This window comes from Gorilla gorilla, chromosome 1 (genome assembly GCF_029281585.2).
Source record: "Gorilla gorilla gorilla isolate KB3781 chromosome 1, NHGRI_mGorGor1-v2.1_pri, whole genome shotgun sequence".
NCBI classification, from domain to species: Eukaryota; Metazoa; Chordata; class Mammalia; order Primates; family Hominidae; genus Gorilla; species Gorilla gorilla.
In genome coordinates, this window is record NC_073224.2 from 73,479,584 (window position 1) to 73,501,155 (window position 21,572).

The window sequence follows — 21,572 nt, forward strand, 5'->3', positions numbered from 1 at the left end:
CTGGAAAGACCCTTCTTTTGGGCACAGACACTGCACACAAATGAGGCAAAAGGGCACCCCCGCCTTCCTCATTCAGTGCTTGTAGATGAAGAAACAGAGAGGGGACTGAAAGCCACCTCCACACCTCCCTTGCAGCCTTGGGCAGAGGCTAAGGCACTTCACTGTCTGTGTGAGGGCTGCCTGCCCAACCCAATACCAGAGCAGGCCAGGGCGGGCCCGAGTCGGTGGAGGGCGGTTACACAGCTGTCAGGGTGGGAAGGAGTTGATGACCCCTACAAGCAAATTGAGAAGCAGATAGGAACACTGAAATCTTCCCAGGGTTTCAGAATGGTGGGAGACGCAGGTGTCTGAAGCTGGGGAAAGGGCAGGGAGACACCAGAATAGAGCTGGAGCTGGCACAGGTACCAGGGGACAAGAAGGGTCAGTGACATCAGGAATGCCTGGAGCTCTAGGGCAAGGCAGCCTGGTGTCCACACCCTCAATCTTCAACTTCCAGCTGAAAAGATCCTCCAAGCATCCCTTCCTGGTACTTTTCTGTCCAAGGACTGGAAGTCAGGGCTCCCACTGCAATCCTGAGAGGCAGGGTTTGTCCCGAGCACTTGGTTCACACAGACCCGGCAGATGTGATGTCATTTCAAGGGGCTTCTCTGGGTCTCATCCTCTCATCTGAGGTGCAGTGGTGTCCCTGAATTGGCTCAGTTGGTTTCCTACAACCATTTGTAAAGTTTTCAGGAATTTTGTGAACCAGTTTTAAATAGAGCCATTACTAAAAATTAAGTTATATTAACTTAAAATTAAATTTAATTAAAAACAAAAGGAATGAATACTCAAAACTCCTCACTTCTTGATTATTTTACTAATTTTAATATCCTTTATTGACCAGCAAGTCACTCTCTGAAGGCCACAGGAAGGAGCGCCCACCTTCCTGGTTGCTCCCCAAAACAGGCAAGAGCATTTGGCTCTAGGTTCTCCAGACCCAGAACACCCAACAGGCAAGGATGGGAGGGAAGGTGCCTGGGCTGGGCTGAAAGCTCCTGCACTCCACTTCCCTGCACTTCCAGCCTGGTCACCACCTGCTGCCTTCCCACACAGTCTCCTTGGCCAGCAGAGCTCAGCCTTAGGACTTCTCATTGTATTCCAATGTATTTCTCTTTCCTTAGTCCAGAGATGTATTGTGGCAAGCTTGAGCCATGGCCTTGCTTGCCTTCCCAGCGCCTGGGGCAGGTGGATCAGGCACTCCTCATCCTGACTCAAGGAGTCCCCTCCAGGAGAGGACAGTGGTGATCAGTATTGCACAGTGTACTGCTGTGTTCACTTCCATTAGCTCACGGCTACCTCGGGAGGGGCAGGGGCCTCTGCTTACTCTTCTTGCTCCATAGCAGTTCTGGAGTTATGGTGAGCCAGCCGCCAGGGACCAAAAATGCCGCTGGGGAGTGACCTCTCACCTCTGGCTTCCCTGAGGCTTTGCCTGTCCCCTTCCACATCCCTTGTGCTCGCTGAGAGGGAGGGTCTACCTGCATGTGATGGAGAAAGGACAGTGAGGGGTAGAGAATGGAGAACACTTAGGTTCCGAGAAAGGACAGCTCAGCAGCCACAGCTGTCAGATTGGGCTCAGGTCCTGGCATGGTCCAGGTGGTGGCTGCATGCAGTGGAAACTGGGATGGGCTGCAGGGCCCGGGCTTCACATAGCCCGGATTCCTGGGAGGGGAGTGTGGACAGAGAGCGTGCATTCTGGCTCATGGCCCTGGATCAGGGTGACCTGGGGAAGGAGGCCAGCCCAGAGGAGCTGGAAGGGAGCTCGCTGCCTCCCGACTCCTGCGCTGTGTGAGGCGCTGGGGCTCACATGTCCCCTTTTTTGATATTTCCTTGCACACTAAATGAGGAGGAAAAGCCATTTTCTCCTAGCTCCATTAGCATCTGTTGACCCTATTTACATGCTCCTAACAGCTGACTGCTCCTCCAGGGCTGCCCTTAGGCTACAGGCTGTTGGGCTGGAAACTTGCCTTAGCCTCATACGACAAACTGGGAGAAGTCACTGCTGCCCTCCAGTGGCCACATGTGGGATCTCAAGCCCTGCTGGGGCCGCTTGTCTGACTTAAATGTTTGCACTGGTCCTGCAAGAAAAGGTGGCAGAGACCGTACTCTTGAACTCTTCGTGCTTTGGCTTAAAAAATAAAAGTCCCATATTATATTTGGTTGGGATAGTGTGTCCCTGGCTTGGGAATAGGAAAGAGATTTATTTTCATGGCTGTAAGCAGAGATTTTTAACCTTGGCACTAATTGACATTTGGGAACAGATGTGTTGGGGAGGGGGGCTTCCCTGTGCACTGTAGGATGTTTAGCAGCACTCCTAGCCTCCACCCACTAGATGCCAGTAGCATGCCACCCTCCCCCTCCAGTCCTGACATCCAAAAATGTCCAGACATTGCCCAATGTCCCCTGGCAATTGCAAAATTGCCCTTGGTTGAGAACCACTGATGTAGAGAAAGCTGAGGGCCAGCACATTCCGTGTTGACATGACCATCTAATTCAGGGCTGTCCAATCTTTTGGCTTCCCTGGGCAACATTGGAAGAGGAAGAATTATCTTGGACCACACATAAAATACACTAACACTAGGCTGGGCGCGGTGGCTTAAGCCTATAATCCCAGCACTTTGGGAGGCCGAGGCCGGCGGGTCACCTGAGGTTGGGAGTTCGAGACCACCCTGACCAACATGGAGAAACCCCATCTCTACTAAAAATACAAAATTAGCTGGGTGTGGTGGCACATGCCTGTAATCTCAGCTGCTCAGGAGGCTGAGGCAGGAGAATTGCTTGAACCCAGGAGGCGGAGGTTGTGGTGAGCCGGAGATCACGCCACTGCACTCCAGCCTGGGCAACAAGAACGAAACCCCATCTCAAAAAAAAAAAAAAAAAAAAAAATACACTAACACTAACAATAGCTGATGAGCAAAAAAAAAAAAAAAAAGTCGCCAAAAAAAATCTCATAATGTTTTAAGAAAGTTTACATGCCGAGTGTAGTGGCTCATGCCTGTAATTCCAGCACTTTGGGAGGCCACGGTGGGCAGATCACTTGAGGTCAGGAGTTTGAGACCTGCCTGGCCAACATGGTGAAACCCCCTCTCTACTAAAAATACAAAAATTAGCCAGGTGTGGTGGCAGGCACCTGTAATCCCAGCTACTTGGGAGGCTGAGGCAAGAGAATTGCTTGAACCTGAAAGGCGGAGGTTGCAGTGAGCCAAGATCGTGTCACTGCACTCCAGCCTCGGTGACAGAGGGAAACTCTGTCTCCAAAAAAAGAAAAAAAAAAAAAGGAAGTTTACGAATTTATGTTAGACTGCATTCAAAGCCACCCTGGGCCACATGTGGCCTATGTGCCGTGGGTTGGACAAGCTTGATCTAACTGAACTTATAGGCAGTCAGAATTACAGAGACGTGCCCTTTCAACAGAGAACTGACCTAGAACCCTGGGTGGCTCCAAGTGGGCCTGAGGAACAACAGAATCCCAGAAATAAGCCCAGTCTGGCTCCTGTCAGCAATACCAAGCGTGGTTCCTCTCCACAGTTGGGGAGTTGGGCCAGAAATCCTGTGGCGCAACGCAGAGGCGCCACTGACTCAGGCAAACATTCTCCCCAGTGACCCCATGCTGCAAGAGCAGAGGCCACGATAGTCACCACAGCCCTCCCAGATTGCCCGGAAGGCAGCCTGCGGGATCTCTGTTGTCAGCTCATCTGTTGCCTTACCCATTCAACATGCCTGAGCACCTACTGTATGCCAGTGACTCTGCCAGACCCTGGGGCTGTAAAGATAAAGGAAAATCCCTGCACACAAACAGATCATTAGACTAAGGTATGTTAGAGAGGAGAGAAGACAGGATGCAGGAATATTTCATAGTTACAATCCAGTCCTCAGTGGGGCTCCCTTACGTGGGAAGGCTGCCCTGACCCTGGGACCATGAGATGCTGGCATTGCCCACCATTGGCCCAGTAGCCTCCCCCCTGCTTCAGGAGTCCCACCTAGAGACTCATTCCACAGCAGGGGACAGCTTACCACCTGAAAGCCTTCGTCAGGTCCCAGAACTAGCCACAGGGTCTAAGGCAGGCAGGGCTGCCCGCAGCTTCTCTCGTCTCTCGCCTGGGCCTCAGGGCCCCAGGGCCTGTGCTGGCAGCTGTCTCTGGAAGGCTGGTGGTGCCCTCGGTGCAGACCTGCCTCACTGTTTCAGACAAGATGCCCAACAGCCTCGGCCTCTTGATGAGAGGGCCTGGAACGCCTGGGAGCCACGCTGTGCTCCACCCTGAGCCACATCCTGGGTGAGGACTCTCCTCATGGTGTTATCAGAATGTTGTTCCCCACTGCTCAGTTTTAATAAGTGAGTCAGTTTGCTGCCTGTTTTAAACAACAATGGGCCTCACTGGGATAATTCAGAGTGAGCTTAATGAGGGAAGAAAAACAACTGACAAGCAGGAAGTGCGCCTGGGTGCCAGGAAAAGTATGGGCACTGGGAGGGGTCTCAGCCTTGCTTCTCAAGCCCTTTGCTGGGGACAGTGGCCATGTGACACATTTTATACACTCAGCTACCTCAAGGTACACTCAATGCCCCCTCACAACCCCTCCCATGTCAGGGAGACAAACTCCAAACAATGCACAGCAGCAGAGAATCCAAACTCTGTTGGCGTTTGAGCTTGACAGGAAGCAAGAGAGAGTACCTCAGACCTTAGACAAGATGCGTAGCTGGCTCAGCCACAGTTACAATAATGAACCATCCTGGCTTAGCCCTGAAAGATCTATGTCCTGGGAAAGCCAGGGCAGTCGATCACCCTCTATGCTCTACTCTCCTTGCATGAGTAATTCCTCCCACAGGGGATGACGGTGGTCTGGAAATGAGCCCGAGGAAGAGGTGAGCAGGGGTTTCTGCTCTGCACACACTCAGGGGCAGAGGCACCTGGGATAACTGGGCCCCACATCCCCAAAGGTGGGAGAGTTATGTATTCACCAGGGGAAGAAGGCTGAGGGTCGAATGCTTCCTGGGCCACCACTTACTCCCTTTGCAAACTTTGCTCCCCTTCCTCAGAGCTGCGGATCCTGCTGCTGTGTGGTAGTGACCTGCTGGAGTCCTTCTGCATCCCAGGACTCTGGAACGAGGCAGATGTGAGTAGCAAGGTTATCGCCCGGCACCCAGCTGGGACTGGGAGGGATGGGAAGTGTGCATTTGATTTTGGCCTCCTGTCTTCACTTCTTCTGAGCTCCTAAGAGGGCAGTCCGTTCACATCACTATGGTAGAAAATTCTCACCTACCCCCAGGCTTTATCTCCTACTGCATTTTTACACTTACTCCTCCTCAAGCTTGCTCCAGTAAAGCCCCTGGGAAAAAAGCAAGCTGAGTCATACAGTATCTAGCACCAAATAGTGCTGGGGTATGCATGTGTTGCCGGTGGGGAGAAGGAAGGGAGAAAAAAAAAAATCTTTGCCCTTTTGAGATTATTGTGTGTTTTGTTTTCCTTTGATTCCTTTTGAAGAGGTGGTAAATACCACCCTGGAATCCCCTCAAAAAGAGAAAATTGGTCCAGAGGGGAGAAGTTCATGGCAAGAGGTCAGCAGGATCCTTGGCAATTGACTTGGCATTGAGGGAACCGGAGGTTAAACTTACACCACTTAGGAGCTCAGTGACACCTTTTGTTGCCAGATCTGACTGTGATGATCCCAAACCAGCTCACCCATAAATTACTCACTCTTCACACATACGTTCATTCTTATTCCTTCATTAATTCATTCATCTGGTAGCCTGAGCTAATGCTAGCTCCCAACCCCATAGCTCTATGCACATTGAATTTCCAAGGCAGCAATTCTAGATGTAGTGCTTTTTGATTAACTTGCTGTGTGACTCTGGACCTGCCTCAGTTTTTTTGTTTGTTTGTTTGTTTTTAATCTGTAAAATCTATAGAATGTTATCTACAGGATTCTGAGATTTTAAAGAAACGTTGTACTATACAATCTTTGCCCCTAAGTAATAGGTGGCATGACATACACATATGAAATACGTTCGTGTACATTTATGTGTCTCTGGACAGAGAGAGAGGCAGGACAGAGGCAGGACAGGGTCAGGCTCAAGATTCAAGTTCTACCCCAACACAGCTCATGACAAAATATATATTCCTTTTTTTTTTTTTTTTTTTGAGACGGAGTCACTGTCACCCAGGCTGGAGTGCAGTGGTGTGATCTCGGCTCACTGCAACCTCTGCCTTCCAGGTTCAAGCATCACTGCAACATCTGCCTCCCAGGTTCAAGGGATTCTTCTGCCTTAGCCTCCCGGGCACCTGGAATTACAGGCACCCGCCACCATGCCCAGCTAATTTTTGTATTTTTAGTAGAGACAGAGTTTTGCCATGTTGACCAGGCTGGTCTCGAACCCCTGACCTCAGGTGATCTGCCTGCCACGGCCTCCCAAAGTGCTGGGATTACAGGCATGAGGCACTGTTCTCTTCCAACAAAATATATTCTAAGCTTCAGTTTTTTCCATCCCTGAAATGAGCCTAATAATAGGCTCATACGTCCCATGGGTTTGGAAGGCTTAAATGGTATTGTTTTGAAAGTGCCTAGCCCCAGCACCTGACACACAGTCACACTCAGCAAAGATAATAAGTGAATTTACCTAAATACACACACAGATATACACAAAGCTATGTAAGGTGAAGGACATAAATGCTAACATGCTGTGGGATAACCAAGATGGGAGGGAAAGTTTCCGGGAAGTAAAGTATACTGTGTGAAATATACAGTCCTCTCCACCCTGGAACCATTTCCTAGAGATGAAATTGTAAACCTCCTTTCAGTTCTTAATTAAGTGGCTTAATTAGCTTTTGCTTTCCTGGCTAATTCACAAGGAGCTGTGAAAGTCAAAAGTAATGCGGGCAAAGTTCTGTACAAGAGCTCATCAAAGCTCTTTCAAGAATCCAGGCAAATCTGGGCAATTGCCTGGGGACCCATTTTATTGCGGAGGCCTGGGCCGTCCTGGAGGAATTTAGAGGGACGAGGTCAGCAGCTGTGGCACAGCCTGGAGTGCTGTGGAGCAGGAATCCCTGGGGGCTATTTACTAAGTGCGATGGGTGAGCAGCCTCCTCTCAAGGGCAGACCCAGGCTTCCTGGAGCGTGAAACTTACACAGTTTGGTGCCTTGCTGCAGGCCAATCCCTCTCTTCTCCTCCCAGTTAGATTGCTGACTTAGATCACCGGTCCTCTAACTTCTCTACAAAATGGCTGGTCTCGGTGTTGTCAGATACCAACATTATAGGACCAGGGAGAAGAGCCCCAGGTCTCTCCTTTTCTGATTGGTCCCTGGTGCTGAGACCAGGGTTGGTTGGTTAAGACAGAAAATCTGAGAAACCAGTAGCTGTTGATTTACCAGGGATGTGACAGCAGAGGTGGAGTGAACTCACTGGGTCAAATATGTTCCCACTTGACCACTTGGCAAGTCCCAGCCCCAACCCTCTTCCCTTTCTGGATTCCTCAGGAAGATCATAGAATTTCTGTCCCATCTGGGTGATTGTGGAAAAAGGGGAGGGATTCTCCTATCCCATTTCCAATCCCCATCTGAGATGGATGACTTTGGAACATCCCCTGGAAGCCAGGGACAGGTGAGATAATGAACCAACAGCAAGATCAGGTGACCAACTAGTCCCCATTTCTGCAAGACTTACCCGGTTTTAAAACTGAAATACTGGGCTGGACGCGTATTACACCTGTAATCCCAGCACTCTGGGAGGCCGAAGCAGATGGATCACGAGGTCAGGAAATCAAGACCATCCTGGCTAACACGGTGAAACCCCATCTCTACTAAAAATACAAAAAATTAGCTGGGCGTGGTGGCGGGCTCCTGTAGTCCCAGCTACTTGGGAGGCTGAGGCAGGAGAATTGCTTGAACCTGGGAGGCAGAGATTGCAGTGAGCTGAGATCACTCCATTGCAGTCCAGCCTGGGTGACAGAGCAAGACTCTGTCTAAAAAATAAAATAAAACAAAATAAAATAAAATAAAATAAAATACGGAAATGCTCATATCCTGGGATCTCCCTCAGTCCCGGGTTAGCCACCCTGGAGTCCCAGGACACCCATCCTAGCTATGCTCAGAGGGTGCCACGTCCCAGGCCAGCAGGGACCCCACATCTAGCTCGTCCAGGGTGGGGAGAAATCCAGTCCCCTGCAGAGGCAGCAGAAGGATTTGGGTGAAGCAGACCCTCAAGCTTGCTCCAGAGGGCTTTCTAGAGCCTGGAGCAGACCTGCTTCCCCACCCTGCCAGCCAACTGCTCAGTCCCCTGCCTCAACCCACAGCTGATCTGCAAGGTCCTTAGAATCATTGAGTCTGAGACAGGGGGAAAAATTTCAAGAAGCTGTTTCCTCACATAATGAGTGTGAATCTCAGTCTGTGACAGAGGTGTGCCGGAAATATCATGTTAATGTATTTAAATCAAATTAACATTCCACTCCAAATCCCTATCCCACAGGGATGGTGGTAATTTTAGTCTCAGCCATTACTAATTAGCAGACCTGAAAGGCTCTTGCATACCCTGAACATGAGGACAGGCCTTCAATCTCAGTTCACCATGGTCACCACAGACATCTTCCCTGTCCAAGCCTTTGTGGTCCCTTGAAGTCAAAGGTGCCCTGCTCCACACCCACCTGGGGCAGGAACTCCTGGCTGAGTCTGGAGGCCTCGTGCTGGGCCCCGTTGTGATCACCAGGCCCGTTCTCCTCTGAGGCTTTGCCCCTAGTGTGCCGCCCAGGAGAGAGGAGAAGTGGGCTCCGCAGACCTCTAGCCTCTTCCTATTGTAGGGAAAGTTGGTGGGAGGGCAGCAGAACCTCTTCTTTGTTCTTTCTATCCCCAAGTTATCTTCCCTATTTTCTCTCCCCTCTTCAGGACATCTAATGAAATATCTTTTTTTTTCTTTCTTTTTTTTTATTAGAGACAAGGTCTCACTATGTTGCTCAGGCTGGTCTCGAACTCCTGAGCCCAAGTGATCCTCCCACCTCAGCCTCCCAAAGTGCTAGGATTACAAACCTGAGCCACTGCACTAGGTTCAAAATTTCTTCAGTGAGTTTGAAGGCATTGACTTCAGGCCGGGCGTGGTGACTCATGCCTGTAATCCCAGCACTTTGGGAGGCCGAGGCAGGTGGATCACCAGAGGTCAAGAGTTCAAGACCACCCTGGCCAACATGGTGAAACTCTATCTCTACTAAAAATACAAAAAATTAGCCAGGCGTGGTGGCGGGCACCTGTAATCCCAGCTACTTGGGAGGCTGAGACAGGAGAATCACTTGAACCCAGGAGGCAGAGGTTGCAGTGGGCAGAGATTGCGCCATTGCACTCCAGCCTGGGTGACAGAGAAAGACTCTGTCTAAATAAATAAATAAATAACAAATAAATAAATAAATAAATAAAATAAAGTTATTGACTTCAAAGCATTCTGGTTTTGTCCTGCAAATTCCTCCTGTAAAAGATCTGGCTGTCTGCTAGAAATAGAGCTGGCCAGGCAGGCACAGTGGCTCACACCTGTAATCCCAGCGCTTTGGGAGGCTGAAATGGGTGGATCACTTGAGGTCAGGAGTTTGAGACAAGCCTGGCCAACATGGTGAAACCCCATCTCTACTAAAAGTACAAAAATCAGCCAGGCATGGTGGTGCATGCCTGTAATCCCAGCTACTCCAGTGGCTAAGGCAGGAGAATTGCATGAACCCAGGAGATGGAGGTTGCAGTAAGCCAAGATTGCGCCACTACACTCTAGCCTGGGTGACAAGACTCCAAAAAGCAAAAAAGCAAGAAAGAAGGGAGGGAGGGAGGAAGGGAAGGAGGGAGGGAAGGAAGGAAGGAAGGAAGGAAGGAAGGAAGGAAGGAAGGAAGGGAGAGAGGGAGGGAGGGAGGGAGGGGAAAGAAAGAAAGGAAAGAGAGAGAAAAAGAGAAAGAAAGAAAGAGGAAAGAGAAAGAAAGAAAGAAGGAAAGGAAGGAAGGAAGGGAAGAAAAGAAAGAGAAAAGAAAGAAAGAAGAAAGAAAGAAAGAAAGAAAGAAAGAAAGAAAGAAAGAAAGAAAGAAAGAAAAATAGAGCTGGCAGAGGAGGGTGTAGGGAGCACAAAACTACTTAGCAGCTCAGTGAATTAGTCCACTGCCCTTATTTGGGGAAGGTTGGATCTCAGGGTCTGGAAAAGGAACATCTTTCAGGAGTGGGTACAGAATGAGCTCTGCTTATTGTACCAGCAAGTTCTACCATCTGGGGTTTGCCTGGAAATGGCCCGTTTTAGGAATTTCAGTTCCTAACCATGAGACTACTGGAAGTGAGATATGTGAGACCTGCTTCTGTTTTCAGGTTTCATTCATTTGCCCATTCATTCATCCCTTTCTCAGAGCACATTTCTCTTTATTACCTGGTGCCCCGAGTGATACTTGTTGACCACAGACCTTTGCTTGGAGAGCATGAGGCCACAACCCTGAAATCTGCTGTTAAAAAAACAACTTCAGCCAAATTAAATTTAAAAGAGTTTAATTGAGCAATGAACAATTCACGAATCAGGCAGCATCCCATGCCAGAGTAGGCTCTCAGACTCCAGCACAGCCATGTGGTAGAAGTTTTATGGACAGGAAAAGGAAGGTGATGTACAGAAAATGGAAGTGAAGTACAGAAACAGCCTTATTTGAACACAGTTCGAACAGCTGGCTACATTTGATTGGCCAAAACTTGGTAATTGGCACAAATGTAAGCTAAAGCCTGTTTACACCTCCACTTGTTATAGTTCACCATGTACACAGAGAAACCTTTAGGCCGAACTTAAAATATGCAGGGAGGCAGCTTTAGGCTAAACTTGATTTAACACTGCCCATGACTGGGGACAGAAGGGCAGGAGGGAGATCAAAGCTTTTTCTTGGAAATGTCCTAGGCCCCCGCCCTGCACTCCAGCCTCTCATGTCTTCTCCAAATATCTTCAGAAACAAGGCAGGAGGGATGCCACTGGTTCAAATGGGTCTGGGGAGAAAGCTTGAAGGGGCTGTGGAGCAGCCTGGCCTCCAGCCAGGCTGGAACCAGCTGAGACCGTCTGTTGGACAGCAGGACTGCCAAGACCTCCTCCAGCACCAACACACACTCTCTACTGAGTCAGTTTTGCTCTTTCTTTCACTTTGGATTCTTGAACCAAAGCTCTCCATCCAGAAATCTAATTACGTGACTAATGGGATGACCCCCTCCCCACCCCAAACACATCCCTTGTGGCATTTCCCATTAGGCACAAAGATCCATTAGCCTACAGCAAATTCTGACCTTCTCTGACCGGTGACACACCCTTCCCCTTACATTCCGTGGAGAAAAAATTCCATACATAGTCATCGAGTTTCTCTCAAGTGTAATAGAACAGAGTTGCTGTATGGGAAATCAAGATCCAGACTTCTGGACCAGCTTCGGAGATCAGAACCCAGCTCCTGCCGCCCCACTGCATTCCCGAGTTCTTTCTTAGACAACTTGTCTCTCCCAGGAGACCTGCTCCTTTGCTTTGCTGCATCCTGACACCAGCATCAATGCAGGCATCCAGGCATGGATCAGGGACTGTGGGAAGCCAAGGCCAAAGGCTACAGGGTCAACCATGGGCAGATTTGTGAAGCAGAAGGCATTTGCACTCACCCCCCTCCCCAAAACAAAACCCGTTGTGTAGGGATCTGATGCTGCCAGCTGCTTTGTCCATCACTGTGCCCAGCAGGCAAATTAATTCTGATTCAAGGCTGGGCATGGTGGCTCATGCTTGTAATCCCAGCATTTTGGGAAGCCGAGGCAGGTGGATCACCTAAGGTCAGGAGTTCAAAACCAGCCTGGCCAACATGGTGAAACCCCATCTCTATTACAAATACAAAAATTACCTAGGCGTGGTGGCAGGCTCCTGTAATCCCAGCTACTCAGGAGGCTGAGGCAGGAGAATTGCTTGAACCCGGGAGGTGCATGTTGCAGGGAGCCGAGAGAGTGCCACTGCACTCCAACCTGGGTGACAAGAGTGAAACACCATCTCAAAAAAAAAAAAAGAAAAAAAGAAAAAAGAAAAATTCTGATTCAAGCATTCCTTTCTTCAATCAATCTTTCAACAAATGCTTATTAAGCGCCCAGGATAAACGTAGCATGTATTTATCCTTGAGGCACTTGCAGTCTAAAAGTATCTTACTTTTCATTATAATATTTCTTTATACTATATTAACTATAACATGTGAAAAGTTTAGAAGAGTTCCTGAACCTAGTAAACATTCCATAAATGTTGGCCGTTATTCACTTATTTTAAAATATTTATTGAGCACCCAGCCATGTGAGAAAACAAAGTAGACAAAGTACCTGACCGTGCACTTTACTTTCTGTGGGAGGGGGTGGCCCTTGAGCTGGGCTTTGAATTGTGAGCAGGACTGGGTTAAGTAGGTGGAAAGAGAAGAGCTTTTTAAGGAGGGAAGAGGATATAAAAGATTCGGTGGGGGGAACAAGACCTTTGGGGAGATGGTTCTGGTTGGTTGAAATAGGTGGATCCTGGTATTTATTTGGGAAGGTATTAACTTTTGAGCAAGCAGCAAAATCATTAAGTTTAATGATTACATGTATTAGCTGCTTTCAAGAGTATTTGCATTTCAAATGAGCAAGAGTCAATATTTAACCCAAAAGAGTAAAAACTTGGGGATGGAACATCAGCCACCAGAGATGGCCACTGAGGGAATTGTTTTATCTTTTTTTCTTTTTGCACTCCTCAAAGTCCAGCATTCCACAGGCTGGTTCTAATTGGCTGTATCCTACATTTTTCCAGCCAACCAGCCGTGGGCTAACTGCTTCCTACATCCATCAGCTATGGGAAAATAACCAAAGAAAATAAACAGAGGAAGAGCCTCGGGCATTAGCCACTCCAGAAGAAATCCCAGGGCCCCAGGATAAATGGAACAAAGACAAACATTTGGCTATTCAGGCTCAGATGGTTTTTATCAGACAGTCCAGCTCCAGCCAGGAAGCCTGATGGACTCTTGCACCCCAGGGATTAGGCCCCCACACTGATACGACTGATACCAAATGATACCAAATTACAGTCTCAGGGGAAGGAGGCTCAGCTCCTGCCAATGGGGGATTCTGGCTGTTCTCATGTGAAAGGCACTGTTGGTTTGGTTTCCAGGCTGTTGACTTGAGTCTGGAATCCCCTGCCTTCTCACACCCCCAGTTAAGTTGGCAGTGGGAGTGGGGATGATTTCATCTGGGAAGCCCCTCTTAAGAATGGTTCTCTCTCTCTTTTTTTTTTTTTTCATTAAGAGGGCCATCCTGGAAATGCATTTCCACCTGCTGGACTCTGACCTTACTGGTTTCCTCCCAGCCTTTCCTCCAGTGAGTGGCAGGGGCTAGAGCAAGGGTGGAGGATCCTTTACTGAAATGGAGGGAGCATGTTTCAGAAGCTGCTCATGTACTGCATGGCTTTTGTCACAAGTTCTCTCTTTGCATCTTTTTAAAGTCATCCAGAAGTATACTAAAATTATAATACTCTAAGGGTGATGCAGAGTACCCCAGCCTCCCAAGTAGCTATGGTAAGCTGGGGGAAAAAATAAGGTAGAATGTATTTTCAACTAGAAATACTTCTTTAACCAAAAAAGTTTCAAGGCTGGGTGCAGTGGCTCACTACTGTAATCCCAGAACTTTGGGAGGCTGAGACGGGTGGATCACGAGGTCAGGAGATCGAGACCATCCTGGCTAACACGGTGAAACCCTGTCTCTACTAAAAATACAAAAAAATTAGCCGGGCGTGGTTGCGGGTGCCTGTAGTCCCAGCTACTCGGGAGGCTGAGGCAGGAGAATGGCGTGAACCCGGGAGGCGGAGCTTGCAGTGAGCTGAGATGGCGCCACTGCACTCCAGCCTGGGCTACAGAGCGAGACTCTGTCTCAAATAAAAAAAAAAGTTTCAAGTCACTACAATATGAGTCTTAAAAATGGATCTAGAAGAGGTGTGATGTGGAGGAAAGAGTCTTTAAGGCAGACCACGGTGGATTCCATTCACTCGTTAGCTGTGCAACTTGGACAGGTTATTAAATCTCACTGAGTCTTGGTTTCCCCATCTATGAAATAAGAACTGAGGCACATATCTCAGAAGACAGTTGTCATAAGGATTAAATGCGATAAGCTCCTAGTACTGTGCATGGCACATAGCAGGCACCTTAATCAATGTTTCTTCCCCTCCTTCCCAATGGGCCCATGTGCATCCCTGACTATCCTTATCCAGAGAAGAAACACAAATGGGCTGCAGTCACTGATGTACTGTACCTGAGAAGAGAACACTGTTTGGGAGGGAAACTCAGGCTTCAGAATGCTGATCTCAGGATGGCCCTGCAGAGGATCTTGCCAGTTAAGCCTGCCAGGGCAAATCCACATACATTGGATCCTGTTGCCGATGGAAGTTTCAAGCCCTGTGTTTAAAATACTCTAATGGTATTTCTTTGCAATTGGAATGAAACCCTGTCTTCATCATGACCTGGTCCTTGTCTACTTTTCCAATCGCAGCGTGTCCTAGTCCCGCCTAGTTTATTTAAACAGTTTTCCCCACCTCAGGGTCTTTGTACTAGCTGTGGCCTCATTGGGAATCCTCTTCTCCTAGATATCCCTGTGCCCATCCCTTCGTATCACGTAGGTTTCAACATAAAGGTCATTTTGTTTTATAATCAATATTGTACTTAACTCTATTTGATGTTTTCTTTTTATTTATTTATTTTTCAGAGACAGGGTCACACTCTATCACCCAGGCTAGAGTGCAGTGGTGTGGTCATAGCTCACTGCAGCCTTGAACTTCTAGACTCAAGCAATCATCCTGGGGTCAAGCGATCCTCTTGCCTCATCCTCACAAGTAGCTGGGACTCAGGCACGTGCCAACACACTCAGCTAATTTAAAATAAAATTTGTTTTTGTAGAGATGAGGTCTTACCACCATGTTGCCCAGGCTGGTCTGGAACTCCTGGCCTCAAGTGATCCTCCCACCTTGGCCTCTTAAAGTGCTGGGATTACAGGTGTGAGACATCACACCTCATCATGATGTTTTCATATTTATATATTTATTTGTTTATGATCTCTCCTTACTTGAAGGTAAGCCCTTTGAGTACTGGAAACCTGCCTGTCTTATTTGCCAATACCAGAACAGTGCCCAGTTCACCATATACATGCTCAATAAAAGTTTGTTGAGTGAAAGGGTGCTTGAGAACAACTTGGTTGGAGGAGTTCAGCTCATAAGACAGTTTGCCTCCCCCATGGGATATGGCCCAAACTTTTGCCAGTTACCCATAATATGTTAGTCACTGTAAGATATTAGCCACCTGGTAGTAACCTACCCGTATCTTCACAGCAGTAGATACGATTGAAAATAATCATTTGTTTAATGTCTCACACTAGAGAGTGATCTGTCCAAGAGATGAAGCCATGTCTGCCTTGCTCAACCCTGCATCCCTAGTGTCTAGGAAAGTGCCTGGCTAAGACCACAAGTCATCCACCCACTCAAAGCATCCCTTTAAATCCAGCAGGGCAGGGCAAGAGGCTGAAATTCAGCCTCTTGGAGGGATGATGCAAACTCTACGTTCCTTCCAAGAGCTCTGCTGCCTGGATCATGAGTGTTTTCTCTTCCAAGGCCAAGTTGCTTCCTGCCTTAACATGTCTCATATCCTTCCCTCAGATTCCCCACATTTGGGGAAGCAGAGTCTACCCCCTCCCACATCCTCTCCCCATCCCTATCCCTACCTCCCCTGGGGAGCCTTTGACCAGAAGATGAAAAGATATGATCAAAGCTGTGCCTGTGAGCAGGAAGTAGAAGCAGGATAAACGTCACAGACCCCCACCTCTGAGGCTCGACATATGCCAGTGCTAAACTGAGGGCCATGGTATGCTGCAGGGGGAGAAGATTGTGTCCTGATCCTGCCCACGGTGTGGGGTCACATTGGCCACCATCACGAATGAGATTTACCAATCAGGACAGTTCTACCCCATTGGCCACTCGCCCACCCCACCTCTCCACCCCCAAGGGCAAGACCCATAGAGAGCTCTTCATGAAGACAGGAGGTGCTGGTCCCCTCGAGCAGAAAAAGAGTTCAGTTCCAGAGGCCTGGGCACACTCCTGCAGGCAGCATAGGAAGGGGATCTGAGTGCCCTATGCTTCCTGGGGTCAGATGTCTGCCCTTACACCCCCCCACTCCCCAGGGCACAAGGGGAATGTCCTTATTCTTGCTGGACTTTTCAGAGGTGCTGAGGTACCTGTCCCACAAGTATCTCATTTTGACCCCACCCTAAACAAGCCAGAATATTAGCAGCTTAGGTAATTGTCCATGTGATTTAAAGCAACAATTCCCAAAGGTGGGTGCACATCAGAAGGATTAGGGAGCTTTGTTAAGAGAGAGGCTGCAGCCCCTTGACACATGCTATATCAGAATATCTCAGGTGAGGTCTGGGGAATATGTTTGTTGTTGTTGTTTATTTTATTTTATTTTTCACAAATAATACTTTTTATTTGTCATCCTTAAAAGTCTGAATTTTAACAGAGTCTTGGTCCAGTGGCTTTTATCCACCAGCTTGTTCAACTTTAGCCCCTGTCTCTCCCCAGTGGTTTTTCCAGAGCCACTACCTTCACCACATCCTCTCCCCATCCTTATCCCATGATGTTAATGAAAACATCGCGGACAGGACAGATTGGCAAGCCTTTTCTGTTTTCCAGTGCTATCTGGGATCAATTTATTGACCACTTCTTTCAAATCATTTGTCTACAACAACTCTTCTGCCTCCTACCCCGTCATGATTACCATCATCTTCTCCTAGATTTGGCAGACCTGTTGGTGCTGAGCCTAAGAGGTCTTCCATATCCGATTGTTGCCTCTTTTTAGTAAAACCAATGCAGAATAGATGAAGCAAATAGCCATTGGTAGTCTTCACATCAGCCTGAGCTTCAATCATGGTCTGCCATTTTTTTTGACCATAGAACGCATTTTGTCATGGGTAAGATCCAGGCCATGGAAGTGAGTCAGGCAGTTTTTGCCCTGGAGATCTTCAGTAATTAGCTTGAATTTTCTAAATGCAACTTCAGCCTTCTGCAGATTAGCAAGACTCACTTCAAATGCACAACCCTTGAGGCTATCACAACCCCATGCAATTTTGGTTTCTTGCATCCTTGGGACTGGTGTTTTTCCGTTATTTCTTATATGGAACATATAGCTGGTGTTTTTACATCATACCAGTCTTATAAAACGAATCAAGCACTCTCTTCTTGGCTCCCTTTTTGCCACCTTTTGTAAAGTGACTATTCTTGCCAACCACCTTAGTGCTGCTTAGAGAACCAAAAGGGTGAAAGTGCAACCCTGGTGAGAATTTAGGCTTAAGGGGTGGGAGCGCACAAGGGATGCAGGTTTAATTAGGGTGGCCAGACAGGATCTCACCAAGAAGGTGACATTTAAGTGAACGATTTTGAGCCAAGGAGCAACATAATTTGGCTTATATTTTAACATGATCAGTCCGGCTATTGGGAATAGACTAAAAAAGGCAAGAAAATAACAGGGAGACCAGAGCAATCCAAATGAGAGATGACAGAGGTGAACTAGTTTCCTAGTTCTGCAAACTTGGTGGCTTAGGATAACACATATGTATTCTCTTACAGTCCCAGAAGTCAGAAGTCTGAAATAGGTTTTATTGGGCCCAAACCAAGTTGTTGGCAAGGCCAACAACTCCAGAGAATCTAGGGGAAAATTGGTTTCCTTGACTTTTCCAGCTTCTAGAGCTGCATTTGTCGCGTTCATTGGTTAATGGTCCCTTCCTCCAACTTCAAGCTCCACAGTGGAGCATCTTCAAATTTCTTTCTGCTCCATCTTCCCATTATCTTCTCTCTTCTGGGTCCAATCTCCCTCTGCCTCTTGTAAGGGTACTTGTTACTGCATTTAGGGCCTGCCCAGATAACCGAGGATAATCTCAAGATCCTTAGTTTAATCATATCTGCAGAGTCTCTTTTGCCATATTCACAGGTTCCAGAGATTAGAACCTGGATATCTTTCGGGTTCATTATTCAGCCTAACAGAAGAGGCTTGGACCAGTATAGAAAGGACAGACATGATGAGAAATGAGCAGATTCTTGGATTTGTTTTGATGGTAGAGTCCATTGGACTAACTTATAGACTGAATGTGGGATATAAGAGAAAGAGAGGAATCAAGGAAAATACTGAAGCTTTGTGTCTGAGCAATTATAAGAAGAGAATTTCTGCCGGGCATGGTGGCTCACACCTGTAATCCCAGCACTTTGGGAGGCCGAGGGAGGTGGATCATGAGGTCAGGAGTTTGAGACCAGCCTAACCAACATGGTGAAACCCTGTATCTACTAAAAATACACAAATTAGCTGGGCATGGTGGCGCGCGCCTGTAATCCCAGCTACTTAGGAGACTGAGACAGGAGAATCACTTGAACCCAGGGGGTGGAGGTTACAGTGAGCCAAGATTGCGCCACTGCACTCCAGCCTGGGCAACAGTGAGACTCTGTCTCAAAAAAAAAAAAAAAAAAAAGAAGAAGAAGAAGAAGAGAATTTCTATTTATGGAAAAGGTTATAGGAAAACCATTTCTTTGAGGGGAGTGGATGGTTTAACTATTTGTTTATGTTAGCAGGTCCAGGAGCTCATGGACATATTAAGTTTGAGATGCCCTATCCAAGTGGGCATATTGAGAAGGCAGCTGATATATGAGCCTCCAGTTAGAAGAGAAGTTAATGCTGGAAACATTAATTTGGAAGCCTTTAGTGTGCTTTTAAAACTTCAAAATTGAATGAAATCATGAAGGGTGTGAGTGTGAATAGAAAAGAAAAAACGTCCAGGGACTGAGGCTTGGAGGAGTCCAGTGGCTCAAGGTCATATAGAAAAGGAGGAATTAGCACAGGGGCCCAAAAAGGAGTAGCCAGCAGCCAGAGAGGTAGGGCAACCAGGAGAGGGTAGTGTCCTGAGGCCTGGTGAAGGCTGGCAATGGGGGCTTGAGGCGGGAAGGACAGCTAAGCTCTTGGAGGGAGATGGGTACTCATTGGACTGAGGGCACATCTCACCAACTCTAGCACCTAGTACCTTCCCTTCCTGAACACACACACACATGCACACACGCAAATACCGTCCACCATGAACATTGTTTCTAAGCAGCGCAGCTCATTGAGCAAGGCGTGCTTTGGGGGCAAGGACCCAGATTTTCTCCCATAATTCTCCAAACAGGTGCTACAAAAACAGTGTCTGGCCAAAGGAGCAGAGAGTATCTGCAGTCTCTGGCCTGAACCCCTGCCATGATGCCCTAAAGCTGTAGATCTTGTCTCATAGATCCTGTCTCCCTCGACCCATCTGTGATTCCCAGGGACAAGTCTGTCACTGTTTTTGGAAAAGGAAAACATCTTAAGCAGTAAGGCCTCCATCTGCTTGCCACCCACTGAACAGCCTGGCACATTCATTGGGTGCTCAGATCATTAGGTACTGAGTGGAGAGCAGCAGCTGCACTGATGTCACCCACAGGGCAATTCCCCCATGAGGACTGCTATTCTGAGCCATTATTTTCATGGTTTAAATTAGAATGCTCACTTTATATAGACCCATTATTACAAACATCGTATATGAAACATTCATCAAGTTTACAGAATCAATTTGAAGGCAGATCCTACATTATGCAATCTATACTAGGTTATCTTGAAACATCTACATAACCACGCAGCTTAGGAATCCCCATGGATACCAGCTTGGATAGATTCTTTCTTCTCTCCTGTCCTCCTTTCTTTTCTCTCCTTTCCTCTGCTCTTCTCCTCCCTTCTATTTTCTATCTCTTTCTCTGCCAATTTCCCCGGAGCTTTAATTCAGTACTTAGACCACTGGTTCGCCAACTTTGTTGCATATTGATATTATCTGGGGAATTTAAAGAAATACTGCTGCCTGAGTCCCAGCCCCAGAGATTCTGGGGGTTTTTTTTGTTTGTTTGTTTTTGTTTTTGAGACAGAGTCTCGCTCTGTCACCCAGGCTGGAGTGCAGTGGCGCGATCTCGGCTCACTGCAAGCTCCGCCCCCCAGGTTCACACCATTCTCCGGCCTCAGCCTCCCAAGTAGCTGGGACTACAGGCACCTGCCACCACGCCCGGCTAATTTTTTTTGTATTTTTAGTAGAGACAGGGTTTCACCGTGGTCTCGATCTCCTGACCTCGTGATCCGCCCGCCTTGGCCTCCCAAAGTGCTGGGATTACAGGTGTGAGCCACTGCGCCCGGCCCGAGATTCTGGTTTAATTGATCTTAGGTGTGAGCGGGGCTTTGGAAATGTTTAAAGCCCCTCAGGTGATTCTAATGTGCAGCCAAGTTTGAGAACCAGTATCTAAGTAGTGAGTCCCAGTGCAGTATCCTAAATGCCATGGCAGAAGGAGCTGGCTCTAACTCCCTGCCCTGACTCTCCTTACCATTTCTGGTTTATAAGACAAGAGATTTGGTGTCAGTTTACCTGATCTGAACACCACCAATAGATGCAGTGTGTTGTGCAATGCTCTGTATCTTCCAGATCACATGATCCAATGGGGGCTCTAATATTCTACACCTAGCTTTTTAACTTCTCTCTACGACATTCCTCCTAAGACACCTTCAGCCAACTTTTTATTTCAGCGACATCAGAGCTCCAGCTGCAAGTTTAGGTCCAGTTGTAAGCAGTAGGAGAAGCAGGGTAAAGGTGGACAGAAATATTCAGAATGTGCACACACAAACACACACACAAAACCAGTAAATCAGGCTTAGAAATGGAATTCTGCTGGTATAGAAATCCTCTGGAGAGAAGGGGCCACCGTGCCCCAGTATATTTGTTTTTGTGCCACTTGTTTAGAGAATTATGGGAAAAAACCTGGGTTCCTTGCCCTCAAAGCAGGTCTTGCTCAGTGAACTGTGCTGCTTAGAAGCCACCTACCTCCTCCCCGCTTCCCCCATCTGGGATCCGTAATTGGCAAGATCTAAACAGTAATATGCCCAGGGTAGACCCAGGAGTATTAAATGCCATAACTTTCAGGCTCTTTCAAAATAAAAGTTGGCACAAATTTCCAGAAAGCAACTTGGTGATATGTCTCAAAAGGTTGAATTATGTAGAGTTTATATCCTTTTATCCAATTATATCATTTCTTATCCTAAGAAAATAATCAGAGATGTGATAAAAGATTTTTGTATAAAGATCTTCATTAAAGTGTTATGTATAATTGCAAAAAATCAGAAGTAACTGTACACATAGTGTAAAATATACAGATTATTAAAGGTTATGTTTTCAAATAATTTTTAACAATGTAAGAAAATGCTCAAAATATAATGCTAATGAAAAAAGGTAGGTAAAATGACTAATTTTATAATTTAATCCAATTGTGGATATATACACCTATTTGCAGAGAGAAAAAACTACAGATATACGCTAGACCATTCACAGTCACTATCTGGATTGTGTGATTGTGATTGATTTCTTTTTTTTTTTTTCTGGATTCTCTAAGCTTGCATTACATCTACAGTCAGAAAATAAAAATGTTATTTCTTTTAAATGAAAAGAAGGTTTTGGCTAGGTG

At 47.2% G+C, this 21,572-nt stretch overlaps 1 protein-coding gene and 1 pseudogene across 2 annotated transcripts in view; one reads left to right on the top strand and one right to left on the bottom strand.

The window, feature by feature from the left end:
* NMNAT2 (nicotinamide nucleotide adenylyltransferase 2) overlaps positions 1–21,572 on the top strand; it is a 174,040-nt gene that overhangs the window by 138,208 nt on the left and 14,260 nt on the right. For both annotated transcript variants that reach the window (XM_019027649.4, XM_055367186.2), the window contains exon 8: positions 5,072–5,148. In XM_019027649.4, coding sequence (XP_018883194.1) covers positions 5,072–5,148 — 77 coding nt within the window. The remainder of the gene's footprint in view (positions 1–5,071; positions 5,149–21,572) is intronic.
* LOC134758571 (small ribosomal subunit protein eS1-like) lies at positions 16,628–17,309 on the bottom strand (annotated as a pseudogene).